The sequence below is a fragment of the Salvelinus alpinus genome, chromosome 3, assembly GCF_045679555.1.
Source record: "Salvelinus alpinus chromosome 3, SLU_Salpinus.1, whole genome shotgun sequence".
Lineage (NCBI taxonomy): Eukaryota > Metazoa > Chordata > Actinopteri > Salmoniformes > Salmonidae > Salvelinus > Salvelinus alpinus.
Window position 1 is genome coordinate 58203046 of NC_092088.1, and position 18447 is coordinate 58221492.

An 18447-nucleotide genomic window follows, 5' to 3' on the forward strand; every position below is an offset into this window, starting at 1 on the left:
CATTTTTCAACCACTCCACAAATTTCCTGTTAACAAACTATAGTTTTGGCAAGTCGGTTAGGACATAATTTTTACAACAATTGTTTACAGACAGATTATTTCACTTATAATTCACTGTATCACTATTCCAGTGGGTCAGAAGTTTACATACACTAAGTTGACTGTGCCTTTAAACAGCTTGGAAAATTTCCCGAAAATTAGGTCATGGCTTTAGAAGCTTCTGATAGGCTAATTGACATAATTTGAGTCAATTGGAGGTGTAACTGTAGATGTATTTCAAGGCCAACCTTCAAACTCAGTGCCGCTTTGCTTGACATCATGGAAAAATCAAAAGAAATCAGCCCAAAAAAATTGTAGACCTCCACAAGTCTGGTTCATCCTTGGGAGCAATTTCCAAACGCCTGAAGGTACCACGTTCATCTGTACAAACAATAGTACGCAAGTATAAACACCATGGGACCACGCAGCCGTCATACCGCTCAGGAAGGAGATGCGTTCTGTCTCCTGGAGATGAACGTACTTTAGTGCGAAAAGTGCAAATCAATCCCAGAACAACAGCAAAGGACCTTGTGAAGATGCTGGAGGAAACAGGTACAAAAATATCTATATCCACAGTAAAACAAGTCCTATATCGACATAACCCGAAAGGCCGCTCAGCAAGGAAGAAGCCGCTTCTCCAAAACCGCCATAAAAAAAGCCAGACTACGGTTTGCAACTGCACATGGGGACAAAGATCGTACTTTTTGGAGAAATGTCCTCTGGTCTGTTGAAACAAAAATAGAACTGTTTGGCCATAATGACCATTGTTGTGTTTGTTGGAAAAAGGGGGATGCTTGCAAGGCGAAGAACACCATCCCAACCATAAAGCACGGGGGTGGCAGCATCATGTTTTGGGGGTGCTTTGCTGCAGGAGGGACTGGTGAACGTCACAAAATAGATGGCATCATGAGGGAGGAAAATTATGTGGCTATATTGAAGCAACATCTCAAGACCTCAGTCAGGAAGTTAAATCTTGGTTGCAAATGGGTCTTCCAAATGGACAATGACCCCAAGCATACTTCCAAAGTTGTGGCAAAATGGCTTAAGGACAATAAAGTCAAGGAATGGGCCAAAATGCAACTTATTTTGGGAAGCTTGTGGAAGGCTACCCGAAACATTTGACCCATGTTAAACAATTTAAAGGCAATGCTACCAAATACTAATTGAGTGTAAGTAAACTTCTGACCCACTGGAAATGTGATGAAAGAAATAAAAGCTGAAATAAATCATTCTCTCTACTATTATTCTGACATTTCACATTCTGAAAATAAAGTGGTGATCCTAACTGACCTAAAACAGGCAATTTTTACTAGGATTAAAATGTCAGGAATTGTGAAAAGCTGAGTTTAAATGTATTTGGCTAAGGTGTATGTAAACTTCCAACTTCAACTGTATGTGTTGCTGCCAATCAAATCAATCAGACATGAAATGTAGAATTTGTGACACACACAAACCCAACATAGTGATACGCATCAACCCAAGTCCACGCGATACTTGATGCAACTGGAGAAAACAACATTTACAACAAACATTTTTTTAATGTAATGAGGTAATGCTATTGGACATACCCTACACCAGCAGTACTCAATATTATTGTAATTTATTGCCGTAGTAACAAACCCCACCTCGCAATCCATATGATGAGGTCACATGGGTTGCGAGGTGGGGGTTTGTTCACACCCCTCTTGTTGGCAGAGAGACATTTTTGCAGTTTTAAAGTGAATTTCCTGCAATTCTACACATTTTGCCATGGGGCATTTTATTTTATTTTCTGTTTTAAAGCTAATTTTCTGCAATTGTACAAATGTTCCCATGTCCTGTGTGTGTTTATATGATACCAGAGATTGAATTCCAACCGAGATCCCCCCCCCCCAAAAAAAAACCACTTGTAGTCGGGACCCGTGGTGCACATTGACCCCTTCTGGGTCCGGATCCAGACCATGGTCCGCCAATTGAGTATGGGGGCCCTATACTCTGCACCCCATGTAGTTTTGTGTAAACTGTCCCAATGGGAGGTCTTTCATTGTTCATTCCTTGTTCAACTCGTTTGATTGCTGGATAATGGCCAATGATTAAACATCATCCACTATCAAGACATAAAATGGAGTGATTTAGTTAGTGTAGATCCTGTGCATGCTCAGTCAAGCTTGTACTATGGCAGTTCAACGCTCTCAGGTTTTTGGCGAGGACTCCATCGAAGCAGATGGTTTCACATTTCCCATTTTTTATTTGGATAAAGAGGAATGATAACAAGTCTGTTTGTTCAACCACAAACACTTTTGGTCGCTCTCTAGCATAAACATAGATGTGGACATAGTGAATAAAACTGCAGGGCCGTTGGTCCTCACCAAGGGTTTTTCTAACCTCGACATCTCCCCAATGTGATGAAGGCCGATTTCAATTAGAACAGCTTACTTGAGCTTACTCATTTTACACATACTTTGGGGGCCGCTCATATGATAGCCTACAGGTTAACTATGTGGTGCTGAATGGACAACAGCACTAATCTTCTCATGTTCATTCAACAGTAGCCTAACCCTAAAAAAAGGCATTTAGACCTACCTTAAAGGGCAACTTTACCAACTAATTTTCATGATCTACAGGACAACACCAGTGTCTACATATGAGAAAGCGGCGCATTACTAGGTTTTGTAGGAAGAAATATAAAGTTAGAAAGTTATACCTGATGACATCATCAAAAGTTAAAACAAAAAAAATGTGATTTTCAACTTCATGAAATTCACGGTGACATGGGGAGCAAGAAAATACCCTCCCTCTGGCTATAAACTGCAGATTTAGAAAATCACAGTATTTCTTACTTTTTAATCCTACACTATGGTGTCAAAGAGAAGCATTTTTTAGGATCCTTCTTCTTTTTAACTACAGATCATAAAAACGCCCGTTTTCACATATGTAGAACCTGGTATTGTGCTGGGGATAATGAATATGATGTTGAAAAGTGGGAGAATTGCCCTTTTAACTTGTAAATGAAGTCCATTGCTTTACATTTTAGTCATTTAGCAGACGCTCTTATCCAGAGAGACTTACCGGAGCAATTAGGGTTAATTGCCTCGCTCAAGGGCACATTCAGATATTTCACCTAGGATTTGAACCTGCAACCTTTTGGTTACTGGCCGCTCTTAACCACTAACTTTAGGCTACCTGCTGCCCATTCATCTGTCTTTCAGGGTGAATCTCTCGGTGACTGCATTGTAGAAGTCTTCTTTATTTTTAAGTTTGAAATGTCTGTCAATTTAGATAATATTGTGCAGTTTTAAAGCAAATTTCCTGTAATTCTACACATTTAGCCATGTCTTGTGTGTTCATGTGATATGAGTGACTCAAACATTACAACTAAATCAATGGCCTAAAAACGTTAGCTGACATGGGCTAGTTAAACTGGACATTTCTGACAAGTTATAAATAGCACTCTTAGGTCTGCAATGACTGACACGACAAGAGGAAAACCTGACTGAGTTCCTTTAAAAAAAAGTTTGGGAACCACTCTGTCATCAATCAGTGCTGCTGCATGTCACGAGTTGGGGGGGGTTGCATGTGCGGCTCCTCACGACATCCTGAATTTTGACCGGGTTGAGGACAGACTACTGGTACTCTTCTTCTCGCGCTAAGGTACTGTTCCAGTAGAAATAGCATTGAACTGTTTAACTTTTTGTTGAGAACTACTTATACATTCATAGCTCAGTTGTAGAATAGTTTACAAATGAGTAAAATATTGCAGTAACTTGTATAGCGTCAGATTAGGCTACAATTTATGATTGCACATTGTTTACGAATGAGTGATGGCAATTGTTAGCTGAAACATTCTCCTACAGTGTAATTTTGTTCGGGTTTTCATACCTTTTTCTGCGCCTTGGTGCTGACAAACGTTTATGGTTTGTTGGAGGAAACTCTTTGTCGTGATTTGGAATTAAATTTAGTGCCAAATTTTGCGCTTTGAACACACCGAAAGTGTCATTGCGCTATGCAGCATCGTCTGGATATATATGTAACAAAAGTTAAACATTCACCGTCTGCTACCATTTCTGTCAAGGCGTCTACCAACGAATGCACCACACCGAACACACTGCAACTGCCTCTGCAACGCAAACGCAGCGTTTCATTGGAAATGAATGTAAGTCTGGTGTACCAAAATGCAAGCGGTAAGGAAAGTTAATGTGACAAGAACAAGGCAATGGGGACTGTTGGTTCGTGTCTGGCTTAACACCCGACCCATCTGTTATCTAATTCAGCAAGCTAGCTGTCCAGTTATTGTTTTGCGTTGTTTAATTGTTGTGAGTTTTTCTTCTTTCTAGGGCTTCGAACACACTGACGGCGTCCTTGCATTTTGGTACACCAGAATTACATTAATTTCCAATGAAATGCTGCCTTGCAGTTGCAGTGCGTCGGTGTGGTGCATACCTTGGATTTATCTAACGTATGCGTCAAACTGTATGCATATATGACTTGACAGAAACGGTAGTAGAAAATGAATGTTGAACTTTAGTTGCATACATATCCAGATGATGCTGCGTACTATTTTGCGCAAAGACACTGTCAGTGTATTCAAAGCATTAGGCCTAGTTGCGTATTAGTAGTCATTTCCGACTTGTCAGTTGGCTAACTAGCCAATGCTGAAACTTGTCTGCATGTCGTTTGATATACTTAAGCAATAAGTCACAAGGGGGTGTGGTATATGGCCAACATACCACGGCTAAGGGCAGTTCTTAAGCACGACGCAGCCCTTAGCCGTGGTATATTGGCCATATACCACAAACCCCCGAAGTGCCTTATTGCTATTATAAACTTGTTAGTAATGTAATTGGAGCAGTAAAAATAAATGTTTTGTCATACCCGTGGTATACAGTCTGATATACCATGGCTGTCAGCCAATCAGCATTCAGGGCTCAAACCACCCAGTTTATAATTGTGTATCGAGCATGACAAACATTACTTTACTTTAAATGATTCCCAGAAGAGTTGTCTATAGACCATAGCCAAGTCTTCTATAGGAGCGTTTCCCAAACTCGATCATCATGCTCCCTCCCGTGCATGATTTGGTTCTTGCCCTAACACTACACAGCTGATTCAAATAACCAACTCATCATCAACCTTTGATTGTTTGAGTCGGCTGTCTAGTGCTAAGGCAAAAACCGAAACGTACCCCCCAGGACTAAGTTTGGGGAAACACTGTTCTAATAGCATGGCTAACTATAGAAGCATGGTTAGCCCAGTGTTTCCTCGCTTGTCGTTGTGCGTGCTGTCGTTCACATGTGTCAGTGTTATTTCTGTGTCATCTTGACAGTCCTGGCTGTGGAGCACGAGAATGGCTTCTTTGTTGTAGCAAGAACTGCCAATGAACAGCTGATGAACTGCAGCTAACTGAGTGAGCGAGAACAGACAGCAAAAGCGTTTCACTCCTGTGTGAAATGGCCACACAGTGCATTTTTATCTAAACATTTAGCTAAATGCATAGTAGCTAATGTCCATCTTCAGAGAGTTGGAGTAGCATTGTTCAATTAGTATTTTTTTAGGGGCAGGAAATAATTGGTAGCAAAAAGGGAGGGTAATTGATAACAATGCGATTGGTGACCCTGGTATTCCTTTTCTGTGAGCAGCTTTTCTTTTCAGTTCTCCCGTCTGTGGCCAAAGGAAAGGACATTTGGTTTGGCACCACAGTGCACTGCTCACCTGCCTTCCACTCTTCAGAGGTAACTGCCACCAACCCTTGAAGTGTATAATAAACTATAATATAAAGTAGTAGGTTTAATATGTTGGCAGTTTAGGTAATATGCAGAGGATACATTTATCAAAAGAGATTGCGTTTAAATAATATCTATTTGAATGGTTATGAGCTGTTAAACGTTGAGTATCCTCCAGGTCTAAAAATAATGCCATCAGGTTTCCTGTCAGTCTGAAATGTTTATGAAAATAAAGTTGGATTTGAAGAGCAGTACAGTAATGGCTTGTGTGTCCATAGTCCAGGTGGGAAAGAACACTGATACTATCACATGCTTCTGAATTATCTGCACAAAGCTGAATTTAACTGCACTATACACACATGCCAACTTTTAGTATTCTATTTTTCTCACTCGCTTTCTCATGACATGTTCTCTGTTCTCTCAGCCAAAGGCCAAAGACTTGGGTTCATCTCCACGCCTTTGTCTGTCAAAGTATCTAACACTTCCAACTGTGTTACCTAGGCCTGCTGTGCTGATTTAAATGCTATTTCAGTCATGTGGAACTGATGAACTGAATATGTATTTCGCCCAGGCTTTTATTTCCAAAGTACCCCATCCGAAGCAGGAGAGAAACTAGCAATGGGGAGTTTACTGAGAACTCGCCATCAATAGGATTTTTATGTTCACACCACTCATAGCCAACTGTCATAATAAAGGGGCTCTATGTTGGGATGTTTGGAGGTAGTGCCTGTCAGGGTGACTGGCTGTGTGTTGGTTGCATGAGCAACCCACAGACACGCCACAGTACCGTATGTACCAGTCTCCTATTACAGGCCCAGGCGTGGCTGTTATAAACCAACCCTCACACCATCCCTCAGGCTATTCCAAGAACCCACATTGTTTTTGACATGGTGATCCACCTTATGTCAGATTCAGCAACCAGATCCCTGGAAAGGGAGAAGGAACTAGATTTTGTATGATAAATGTGAGCGTGCGCCTTTGGTTGTTTTAATTGTAAAGGGTTGAAGTACAGTGGGGCAAAAAAGTATTTAGTCAGCCACCAATTGTGCAAGTTCTCCCACTTAAAAATATGAGAGAGGCCTGTAATTTTCATCATAGGTACACTTCAACTATGACAGACAAAATGAGAAAAAAAAATCCAGAAAATCACATTGTAGGATTTTTTATGAATTTATTTGCAAATTATGGTGGAAAATAAGTATTTGATCACCTACAAACAAGCAAGTTTTCTGGCTCTCATAGACCTGTAACTTCTTCTTTAAGAGGCTCCTCTGTCCTCCACTCGTTACCTGTATTAATGGCACCTGTTTGAACTTGTTATCAGTATAAAAGACACCTGTCCACAACCTCAAACAGTCACACCCCAAACTCCACTATGACCATGACCAAAGAGCTGTCAAAGGACACCAGAAACAAAATTGTAGACCTGCACCAGGCTGGGAAGACTGAATCTGCAATAGGTAAGCAGCTTGGTTTGAAGAAATCAACTGTGGGAGCAATTATTAGGAAATGGAAGACATACAAGACCACTGATAATCTCCCTCGATCTGGGGCTCCACGCAAGATCTCACCCCGTGGGGTCAAAATGACCACAAGAACGGTGAGCAAAAATCCCAGAACCACACGGGGGGACCTAGTGAATGACCTGCAGAGAGCTGGGACCAAAGTAACAAAGCCTACCATCAGTAACACACTACGCCGCCAGGGACTCAAATCCTGCAGTGCCAGACGTGTCCCCCTGCTTAAGCCAGTACATGTCCAGGCCCATCTGAAGTTTGCTAGAGAGCATTTGGATGATCCAGAAGAAGATTGGGAGAATGTCATATGGTCAGATGAAACCAAAATATAACTTTTTGGTAAAAACTCAACTCGTCGTGTTTGGAGGACAAAGAATGCTGAGTTGCATCCAAAGAACACCATACCTACTGTGAAGCATGGGGGTGGAAACATCATGCTTTGGGGCTGTTTTTCTGCAAAGGGACCAGGACGACTGATCCGTGTAAAGGAAAGAATGAATGGGGCCATGTATCGTGAGATTTTGAGTGAAAACCTCCTTCCATCAGCAAGGGCATTGAAGATGAAACGTGGCTGGGTCTTTCAGCATGACAATGATCCCAAACACACCGCCCGGGCAACGAAGGAGTGGCTTCGTAAGAAGAATTTCAAGGTCCTGGAGTGGCCTAGCCAGTCTCCAGATCTCAACCCCATAGAAAATCTTTGGAGGGAGTTGAAAGTCCGTGTTGCCCAGAAACAGCCCCAAAACATCACTGCTCTAGAGGAGATCTGCATGGAGGAATGGGCCAAAATACCAGCAACAGTGTGTGTAAACCTTGTGAAGACTTACAGAAAACGTTTGACCTCTGTCATTGCCAACAAAGGGTATATAACAAAGTATTGAGATAAACTTTTGTTATTGACCAAATACTTATTTTCCACCATAATTTGCAAATAAATTCATTAAAAATCCTACAATGTGATTTTCTGGATTTTTTTCCCTCATTTTGTCTGTCATAGTTGAAGTGTACCTATGATGAAAATTACAGGCCTCTCTCATCTTTTTAAGTGGGAGAACTTGCACAATTGGTGGCTGACTAAATACTTTTTTGCCCCACTGTACATGCATGCAGAGGGTGTGTGTGTTGGTGAGTGGGAGTGTGTCCTGTCACCAAAGTTGGGTAGTGGGGTGAAGGCAGGGAAAGCTCTGATAGTTCCACCAGATTTATGCCCTGAGCGGAACTGCTCGCAAACTGCCCACAAATCAGAGGGATGACTTGCACCATGTGGAAAAACATTGATACTGTTGCTACTCCTTTTTTATCCAATGCACGGGGGGGATTATTTAATATTCTTTGTGAAGAGGTATCTGTTGCTACTTTGCTGGAATGTTTTGCTAATTTTGGATAGGACAATTTCTCTTAGGAGTAGTATTGATTTTTTCCCTTAAAGAGATTAACCGGTACTTTTGTATGCTTTCTAGGCAGTAGTTCTGAAAGTAGCGCTCACGAGCCAAAAGTGGTCCCCGAATGATGTGCACCACGTCATTGCTCTCTGGCTCTGCTGTGTGTGCATCTTGCTAGACTTGCACACAAGTTCCTGAGCATGTCTTTTAAAATCTTGATGAAGTTATGACAGTCGCACGGTGATAAGAGTAAAACTATATAGACTTCTGGGAAATAGTGAAGAGTGCGGTTCTTTTCATCTTGTCATATAACCCATACACTATAGCCAGAGAACACGGTCTGGGAATGTAAGTCACAGAGCTCATCCAGTACATAGCCCTCATGTCCACCTCGATTTGGTGGTGTAATCAAGATCATATAGACCCCATTCTATGCTAACGTAAAGGGTGAGCGCTGCACTACTTCAAAATGCTTTCTCACTACTGTCTGATCTCTTGGGAATGATGGTAATGGGACGGCTTTAGATTTATAGGGTGACCAAGGGCAAAGCAACTTCTAATCTCAACAGTTGTCAGTCAGTATTTTCCTTAGGGCCAGAAGTAGTTATGATTGGCTTATGAGTTTTACAACTTGACATAAGGGTATAATGTTAGTCATAAAGCCCAATTTCCACTGCAATAGTAATGTTGTCCACCAGCTGGCTCTCTCTGTCGAACACCATCTGGTTTCACAGAGCCTCAGAATGGAACTTGACTGGAAGTCTATGGCAGGAGCGAACGAAACAACCGCTGGTTTTAATTGGCTGATATCAGTCCATCACCATCTTGCATTTCCCTTAGAACCTCCCCCCTACATTGTGGATGTCAATGCACGACGTCCACAATGAAGTGATTTTAAACAAGGTAGTGAGTACAAAAAATCGGAAAGTACACATCTTAAAAATTATTCTCACATATAAACTTTAAATGCCGAAACTCGGAATCAATTGTGGAAAAAGTAGTATGGTCAATGGGATTGAACATTTAATTTGAATGTTGATTTTCATAGCATGCTTGCTCCTCTCCCACCTTGATTTTAACCACACTCCTTTCAAGTCCCATTTTGTTGTACAGTGTTACCGGGCTCTATGCGCCAGCAATTACGTTACTGCAATAGTAATACTTACGATCAGTTTTTTTCTTTTGAGTGGCACCAATGAAGTGTCGTTGGCTCAGGACAAAGTGGAGTTTTGTGTTGTGGCTCAGAGTTGATCAGGCACGGGGACAGGCTTCGGTCCAGAAGGGCACGCCAGCCAGCTGGCACTCTTTGATGACTTGTTCAACCGAGTGAGACAGAATGAACAGGAGCTGGGTACAACCAATCGGATTCCTGCTTTAACCATGTGACACACAGTCTCAGTTGGTCTTATTAGATTGAATGCACAGAGATCCTGTGAGATCCCGCGGCCCATTGTCGTGCCATTCATCCGCTGCCATCACCTCGTGTTTCAGCATGATAATGCACGGCCCCATGTCGCAAGGATCTGTACACAATTCCTGGAAGCTGAAAATGTCCTAGTTCGTCCATGGCCTGCATACTCACCAGACATTTCAACATGATGGCACCGACAAAGATGGTCGCCTCGCTTCAGGTCCTTAGGAAACTATGCAGTTTTTAAAAAATGTATTATTTATTGTTATCCCAGAAAATCTCAAGTGTTATTACATACAGCCGGGAAGAACTATTGGATATAAAGTGATGTCAACTTACCAACATTATGACCAGGAATACGTCTTTCCCGAAGCGGATCCTTTGTTCGGACCTCCACCCTGGACATTGGCTCTAATCCCGGAGGCCGACCCACAACAACGCGGTCGCCGCATGAGAGGCAGATGGAGCGGCCTACTGGTCAGACTCAGAACGCGAGCACACCATCCATCCCTCCCGAGCATGTTACTCGCCAATGTCCAATCTCTAGATAACTAGGTGGACGAAATTAGGGCACGAGTTGCCTTCCAGAGACATCAGAGATTGTAACACTCTCTATTTCACGGAAACATGGCTCACTCAGGATACGTTGTCGGAGTCAGTACAGCCACCCGGTTTCTTCATGCATCATGCCAACAGAAACAAACATCTCTCTGGTAAGATGAAGGGTGGGGGTGTATGCCTTATGATTAACGACTCATGGTGTAATCACAACAACATACAGGAACTCAAGTCCTTTTGTTCACCCAATCTAGAATTCCTTACAATCAAATGCCAACCGCATTATCTTCCAAGAGAATTTTCTTCGATTATAGTCACAGACGGCTGTATATCCCTCCCCCCAAGCAGATACCTCGTCGGCCCTGAAAGAACTTCACTGGACTCTATGTAAACTGGAAACTATACATCCCGAGGCTGCATTTTTTTTGTAGCTGGGGATTTTAACAAGGTTAACCTGAGAACACGCCTTCCTAAATTCTATCAGCATATCAAATGCGCGACACGGGCTGGTAGCTTTCTGGATCATTGCTACTCGAACTTCCGCGATGCATACAAAGCCCTCCCCCACCCTGCCTTCGTCTAATCTGACATGACTACACTTTGTTGCTCCCAGCCTACAGACAGAAACTAAAAACAGGAAACGCCCGTGCTCAGGTCTGTCCAACGCTGGTCTGACCAATCGGATTCCACGCTTTGAGATTGCTTCAATCGCGTGGACTGGGATATGTTCCGGACAGCCTCAGACAACAACATTGATGTATACGCTGACTCTGTGAGCGAGTTTATTAGCAAGTGCATCGGAGATGTCGTACCTACTGTCACTATTAAAACCTTTCCTAACCAAAAACCGTGGATTGATGGCAGCATTTGCGCAAACTGAATGCAAACTGAACCACCGCTTTTAATCATGGCAAGGCGTCTGTCTGGAAACTTGACCGAATACAAACAGTGCAGCTATTCCCTCCAAAGCAATCAAACAAGCAAAGCGTCAGTATAGAGACAAAGTAGAGTTGTAATTCAACGGCTCAAACACGAGACGTATGTGGCAGGGTCTACAGTCAATCACATATTACAAAAAGAAAACCAATCCCGTCGCGGACATTGACGTCTTGCTCCCAGACAAATTAAACAACTTCTTTGCTCGCTTTGAGGACAATACAGTGCCACTGACACAGCCTGCTACTAAAGCCTGTGGGCTCTCTTTCTCCGTGGCCAAAGTGAGGAAAACATTTAAGTGTTAACCCTCGCAAGGCTGCCAGCCCAGACGGCATCCCTAGCCGCGTCCTCAGAGCATAAGCAGACCAGCTAGCTGGTTGTTTTTACCGGACATATTCAATCAATCCCTATCCCAGTCTGTCCCCACATGCTTCAAGATGGCCACCATTGTTCCTGTTCCCAAGAAAGCTAAGGTAACTGAACTAAATGACTATCACCCCGTTGCACTCATTTCTGTCATCATGAAGTGCTTTGAGAGACTAGTCAAGGATCATATCACCCTACCTGATACCGTAGACCCACTCTAATTTGCTTACCGCCCTAATAGGTCCACTGACGATGCAATCGCCATCACACTGCACACTGCCCTATCCCATCTGGACAAGAGAGATACCTATGTAAGAATGCTGTTCATTGACTACAGCTCAGAATTTAACACCAAGCAGATACCTCAACTGCACCGCCCTCAACCGCAAGGCTCTCCAGAGGGTAGTGCGGTCTGCACAACGCATCACCGGGGGCAAACTACCTGCCCTCCAGGACACCTACAGCACCCGATGTTACAGGAAGGCCAAAAAGATCATCAAGGACAACAACCACCCAAGCCACTGCCTGTTCACCCTGCTATCATCCATAAGGCGAGGTCAGTACAGGTGCATCAAAGCTTGGACTGAGAGACTGGAAAAAGCCACCACTAAGATAGAGGCTGCTGCCAACATACAGACTCAAATCTCTGGCCACTTAAATACATTTACATTTTACATTTAAGTCATTTAGCAGACGCTCTTATCCAGAGCGACTTACAAATTGGTGCATTCACCTTATGATATCACTTTAAATAACGCCACTTTAATAATGTTTACATATCCTACATTACTCATCTCATGTGTATACTGTTCTATACCATCTACTGCATCTTGCCTATGCCGCACGGCCATCGCTCATCCATATTTATATGTACATATTCTTATTCTCATCCCTTACATTTGTGTGTGTCTAAGGTAGTTGTTGTGAATTTGTTAGACATTACTGCATTGTCAGAACTAGAAGCACAAGCATTTCGCTACACTCGCATTAACATCTGCTAACCATGTGTATGTGACCAATAAAATTTGATTTGACCCATTGAGGATGCTTGAGGTGCTCTGGATCGACGTGTACGACAGCGTGTTCCAGTTCCCGCCAATATCCAGCAACTTCACACAGCCATTGAAGAGGAGTGGGGCAACATTCCACAGACCGCAATCAACAACCTGATCAACTATATGTGAAGGAGATGCATTTGCATGAGGCAAATGGTGGTCACACCAGATACTGACTGTTTTTCTGATCAACGCCCCTACCTTTTTTTTGTAAGGTATCTGTATTCCCAAGTCATGTGAAATCCATAGATTAGGGCCTAATGAATTCATTTAAATTGACTGAATTTGATATGAACTGTAACTCAGTAAAGTCTTTGAAATTGTTGCTTTTGAACAAAAATATAGTGTTTTGTAGGCCAGACATTCGTGAGAAGACTGATTTTTCAGGATGTCTTATGGTCTTACAAACACCGCTGTAGCTCTGCCACCTTTCACCACAATTGGGGATGGCTAACATCAGTGGATGTGGTGGATTGAGATGCAGACAAGGCAACAAAAAAAAAAGCCATCTCTAGCTTAAACAGATGGATGTTTTTATTTTGCTAATTCAATTTTGACTCTAGGGGTTAAGCAAAATAAGAGCCAAAATAATGGAAAAATCAAGGGTGCACCCACCGCTGTACCGTTCACAACCTTGGAGACAACATTCTCTGAGAACCAAGCACACGATGAGAATCCACTTGGTAACATCATAATTAAACGCAGCAGCAGAGCCATTACAGTGTTTGTCTTCCTCTACAATGCGCCCTAACAATAAGTATGCTCACATGTATAGCTTACATTACACACAGTCCACATGATTATTGGATTGTGAGTTCCCATGTGATCCCAGTGAGACAGTCTAAAATACTGTCCAGTGTAGAACACTCACAATGAGCTGCATTCAATACTCTTAACCAATGACAGTGCATTCCCTCATGACAACTCCATTATCTATTAGGCACATTTTCATCTAAAGAGGAGAGAGTCTGTTCCTTAAAGGTATCCATAACTTATGGCAATGCTTATGAGATGCATTGTGAGATAGCCTAAACCTGTTTTGGCTGTTGGGATGCTTGGAGTTCTGTACAGCCATCTGTGTGTACAGTGAACTTGGGCTTTTTGTTTGAGGGACTCAAAGACGTCACAGAAGTATCTGTGTATAGATGTCTATTCTCAAAGAGTGGTTGAAGAGTTGCTATGGGAGGAGTTAGGATGGGTGGGGCCAGTGAGAATATTGGGATAGGAGGGACGTTTGGATGTTATTTGGAGACCACCTCTTAACCAGGTTTTTCTTCCATGTATAAAATGAAATTCTGTTCCTAATCCCCCCCTTTCAGTAAATAAAATATTGGATTTAGGCTAACCCTGCACTTTTCTAACCAAGTGTAATTCAAAATAAATATTTCTCAGAAGAAAATGGTGCTGATTACAGTACACTGAATCTGTGGCTGGCTTGTATGATACATTTGAGTTATGTGCATATTTGGCTGCAATGTTTTGGTTTGTTGATGACAGTATTGTGCTTGATAAGGTTTTGAAGGTCGTCTTCTGGCTTTTTGCGTCATATTATGAAATGCAGGAGCTGCATAGGCTACTTTGTGGTTTGGTATAATGGCAGCAGTTATAACCACTGGTATTTCTATTGTTGCCTATATATGCTGCTTATCTTAAATTAAGACCATTTTCCTGGTAAGCAAGAACTTGGTTTATATTTCGGTTACAAATGTAGTAGGTAGAAAATAGAAATGGATGTTTGTCTGAGATGTCATATTGGTGACATGCGCTTCTTTCTATTTGGTCATTAAACAACAAAAAAGTAGCCTAACCATAAATGGATATTTGAGATCAAATACCAGCTGAATCTGTAGGGGTTTCCTTAGTATCACTTAGGCGAACAACAATAGTTAGTCAGGAAATTGGATTGTAACTGGCTGGTGATGAACCTGCCTAATGAAATGTAAATCAATTATTGGAGATACGATGTGGAAAAGTTATGAACGTATAACAATGTTGCATTTTGTTAGATTTGATTTAAATAAAAAATATAGATCAGGGGAAAAAACAGGTCGATTTCATTCTCCTGAACTTTATCCCGTTTTATTGTTGCTTTATGAAGGGGCCTCTAAAAATGCTTGGCTAATTTATGAAAATGTCTCATTTTCAGAATCCGTGCCACATTTTGACTAAAGAGTTGGTTCCTGCAGTACTTCAGGACAATGACGGCCATCAACGCTCCACGGGACAAGTGAGTGCATTGAATGATTGCAGGCAGAAGCAAAAAGTTCTATGTGGATATGTATTTTATGGATACAACTGGTATACATATACTAACATTACTGGTGTAAATTTGTTTTTGTCAGGTATAATGCAGTGTGGATAATTTTTTTCATCCTTGGCTTGGGAACCCTCCTGCCATGGAATTTCTTCATGACTGCAACCACGGTAACTGTCCTTCATTCTCCTACAACTGCTTGGTTATGATAACCATGAGAAATCAGACTTGGAGCTGTAGTCTAGTAGAACAATATGCTGTTAAGGCACACAGACTGAGTTCCTATGTCTTTTAAAAGGGTAATACAACGGGTCTTAAATAATACACCTACTCTAACCAAAGGGAGCTTCTGGAGCTGCCTCGAGGAGGGACATGTTTATTGAGGCCACTTTTGTAAACGGCTAGAAACCCCTGGTTCATCGCAGGGGGAGTTCAAACTTTTGGCAATATCCTTAATCCCTGCACTGGCCCTGGACAGCAGGCTAGCATTATGAAAACATTGACTCTCATTAGTTTTGGTCATGAGCTGACCCCCCCCCCCCCAAGTCTCTCTCCTTTACCTTGTTGCTTCTCTTTAGTACTTCACCAACCGACTGAAGGACCCGGCTGTTGAGGGCTCAGCCATTCTGACAGCCAACGCCACTGTGGTGGAGGGAGACACAAGGAGCGTCCTAGAGTCCAAGTTCAACAACGTGATGACCCTGTGTGCCATGGTGCCCCTGCTCATCTTTACCTGCCTCAACTCCTTCATCCACCAGAGGTATAGTTAGAACTAATGGTCACTATAACCTACTGTAACCTCTAGGAAACCCAGGACTCACTTCAAACCACACCTCATTCCTCTTAAAAGTACCTTGAATTGATACCCCACTCTTATCCTCAATCCCTGCCTGTTTACATGTCCCCTTATCCTCACTCAATGCATTTTCCTCACAGTCCCCTAAACAACCATAGTTCTCACCCTAACCATGAATGGTGCCTCATGTAAACCTAACTTATCTCTGCTAATCAAGGTTTTTTTCTGCATGAAAAGTCTTGTGTGGGCCGCCAAAGTATTTTTCCTGGCCGCCTATGTCCAAACAGTATCATTTTTGGGATGTATAAGGTTTTCAGTGTTATCTTAAAATCACTAAAACCAGATATAGTATGTGGAAATATAATGGACCTATATACAGTACCAGTCAAAGGTTTGGACACACCTACTCATTCAAGGGTTTTTCTTTATTTTACTATTTTCTACATTGTAGAATAATAGTAATGACATAAACTATGGAATGGCATCATGTAGTAACCAAAAAAGTGTTAAACAAATACAAATATATTTGAGGCTCTTTAAATTAGCCACCCTTTGCTTTGATGACAGCTTTGCACACTTGGCATTCTCTCAACCAGCTTCACCTGGAATGCTTTTCCAACAGTCTTGAAGGAGTTCCCACACATTCTGAGCACTTGTTGGCTGCTTTTCCTTCACTCTGCGATCCAACTCATCTCAAACCATCTCAATTGGGATGAGGTCGGGTGATTGTGGATTCCAGGTCATCTGATGCATCACTCAATCACTCTCCTTCTTGGTCAAATAGCCCCTACACAGCATGGAGGTGTGTTGGGTCATTGTCCTGTGGAAAAACAAATGATAGTCCCACTAAGTGTAAACCAGATGGGTTGGCGTATTGCTGCAGAATGCTGTGGTAGCCATGCTGGTTAAGTATGCCTTGAATTCTAAATAAATCAGACAGTGTCACCAGCAAAGCACCATCACTCCTCCATGCTTCACGGTGGGAACCACACATGCAGGGATTATCTATTCACCTACTCTGTGTCACAAAGACATGGCGGTTGGTACCAGAAATCACAGATTTCCATCCGTTTAATGTCCATTGCCTGTGTTTCTTGGCCCAAGCAAGTCTCTTCTTATTATTGGTGTCCTTTTAGGAATGGTTTCTTTGCAGCAATTCGATCATGAAGGCTTGAATCATGCAGTCTCCTCTGAAAAGTTGATGTTGAGATGTGTCTGTTACTTGAACTCTGAAGCATTTATTTGGTCTGCAATTTCCGAGGCTGGTAACTCAAATTAACTTATCCTCTGCAGCAGAGGTAACTCTGGTTCTTCCCTCCCTGTGGTGGTCCTCATGAGAGCCAATTTTAATCATACTGCTTGATGGTTTTTGCGACTGCACTTGAAGAAACTTTCAAAGTTCTTGAAATGTTATGGATTGACTGACCTTCATGTCTTAAAGTAATGGACGTTTCTCTTTGCTTATTTGAGCTGTTCTTGCCATAATATGGACTTGGTATTTTATCAAATAGGGCTATCTTCTGTATACCCCCCCTACCTTGTCACAACACAACTAATTTGCTCAAACACATTAAGAAGGAAAGAAATACCACAAATGTACTTTTAACAAGGCACACCTGTTAATTGAAATGCATTGCAGGTGAATAATTAATGAAGCTGGTTGAGAGAATACCAAGAGTGTGCAAAGCTGTCATCAAGGCAAAGGGAGGCTACTTTGAAGAATCTCAAATTTAAATATATTTGGATTTGTTTAACACTTTTGGTTACTACATGATTCCATATGGGTTATTTCATAGTTTTGATGTATTCACTATTATTATACAATGTAGACAATAGTAAAAATAAAGAAAAACCCTGGAATGACTAGGTGTCTCAACTTTTGGCTGGTACTGTCTGTACCATCACTCCTGTGTTCCAATGTCACGTTGTGTTATTTCATCTAAGTTTATCATTTTAAAAGGCTAATTGATCATTAGAAAACCCTTTTGCAATTATGTTAGCACAGTTGAAAACTGGCCTTCTTTGGACTAGTTGAGTATCTGGGAGCATCAGCATTTGTGGGTTCGATTACAGGCTCAAAATGGCAAGAAACAAATAACTTTCTTCGGAAACTCGTCAGTCTATTCTTGTTCTGAGAAATGAAGGCTATTCCATGCGAGAAATGGCCAAGAAACTGAAGATCTGGTACAACGCTGTGTACTACTCCTTTCACAGAACAGAGCAAACTGGCTCTAACAAGAATAGAAAGAGTGGGAGGCCCTGGTACACAACTAAGCAAGAGGACAAGTACATTAGTGTCTAGTTTGAGAAACAGACGCCTCACAGGTCCTCAACTGGCAGCTTCATTAAATAGTACCTGCAAAACACCAGTCTCAACGTCAACAGTGAAGAGGTGACTCCAGGATGCTGGCCTTCTAGGCAGAGTTGCAAAGAA

General features: G+C 42.0%; 1 protein-coding gene across 5 annotated transcripts in view; it reads left to right on the forward strand.

Moving 5' to 3' along the window:
- Window positions 1–18447, forward strand: part of LOC139571019 (equilibrative nucleoside transporter 1-like) — a 58490-nt gene that overhangs the window by 28332 nt on the left and 11711 nt on the right. For 2 of the 5 annotated variants that reach the window (XM_071393481.1, XM_071393482.1), the window contains exons 2-5: window positions 5655–5747; window positions 15110–15190; window positions 15306–15387; window positions 15796–15977. In XM_071393481.1, coding sequence (XP_071249582.1) covers window positions 15162–15190; window positions 15306–15387; window positions 15796–15977 — 293 coding nt within the window. In that variant the 5' untranslated portion in view covers window positions 5655–5747; window positions 15110–15161. Of the gene's footprint in view, window positions 1–3493; window positions 3670–5654; window positions 5748–15109; window positions 15191–15305; window positions 15388–15795; window positions 15978–18447 lie in introns of those variants that run through there. The other 3 variants (XM_071393483.1, XM_071393484.1, XM_071393480.1) reach the window with 2 other exon arrangements.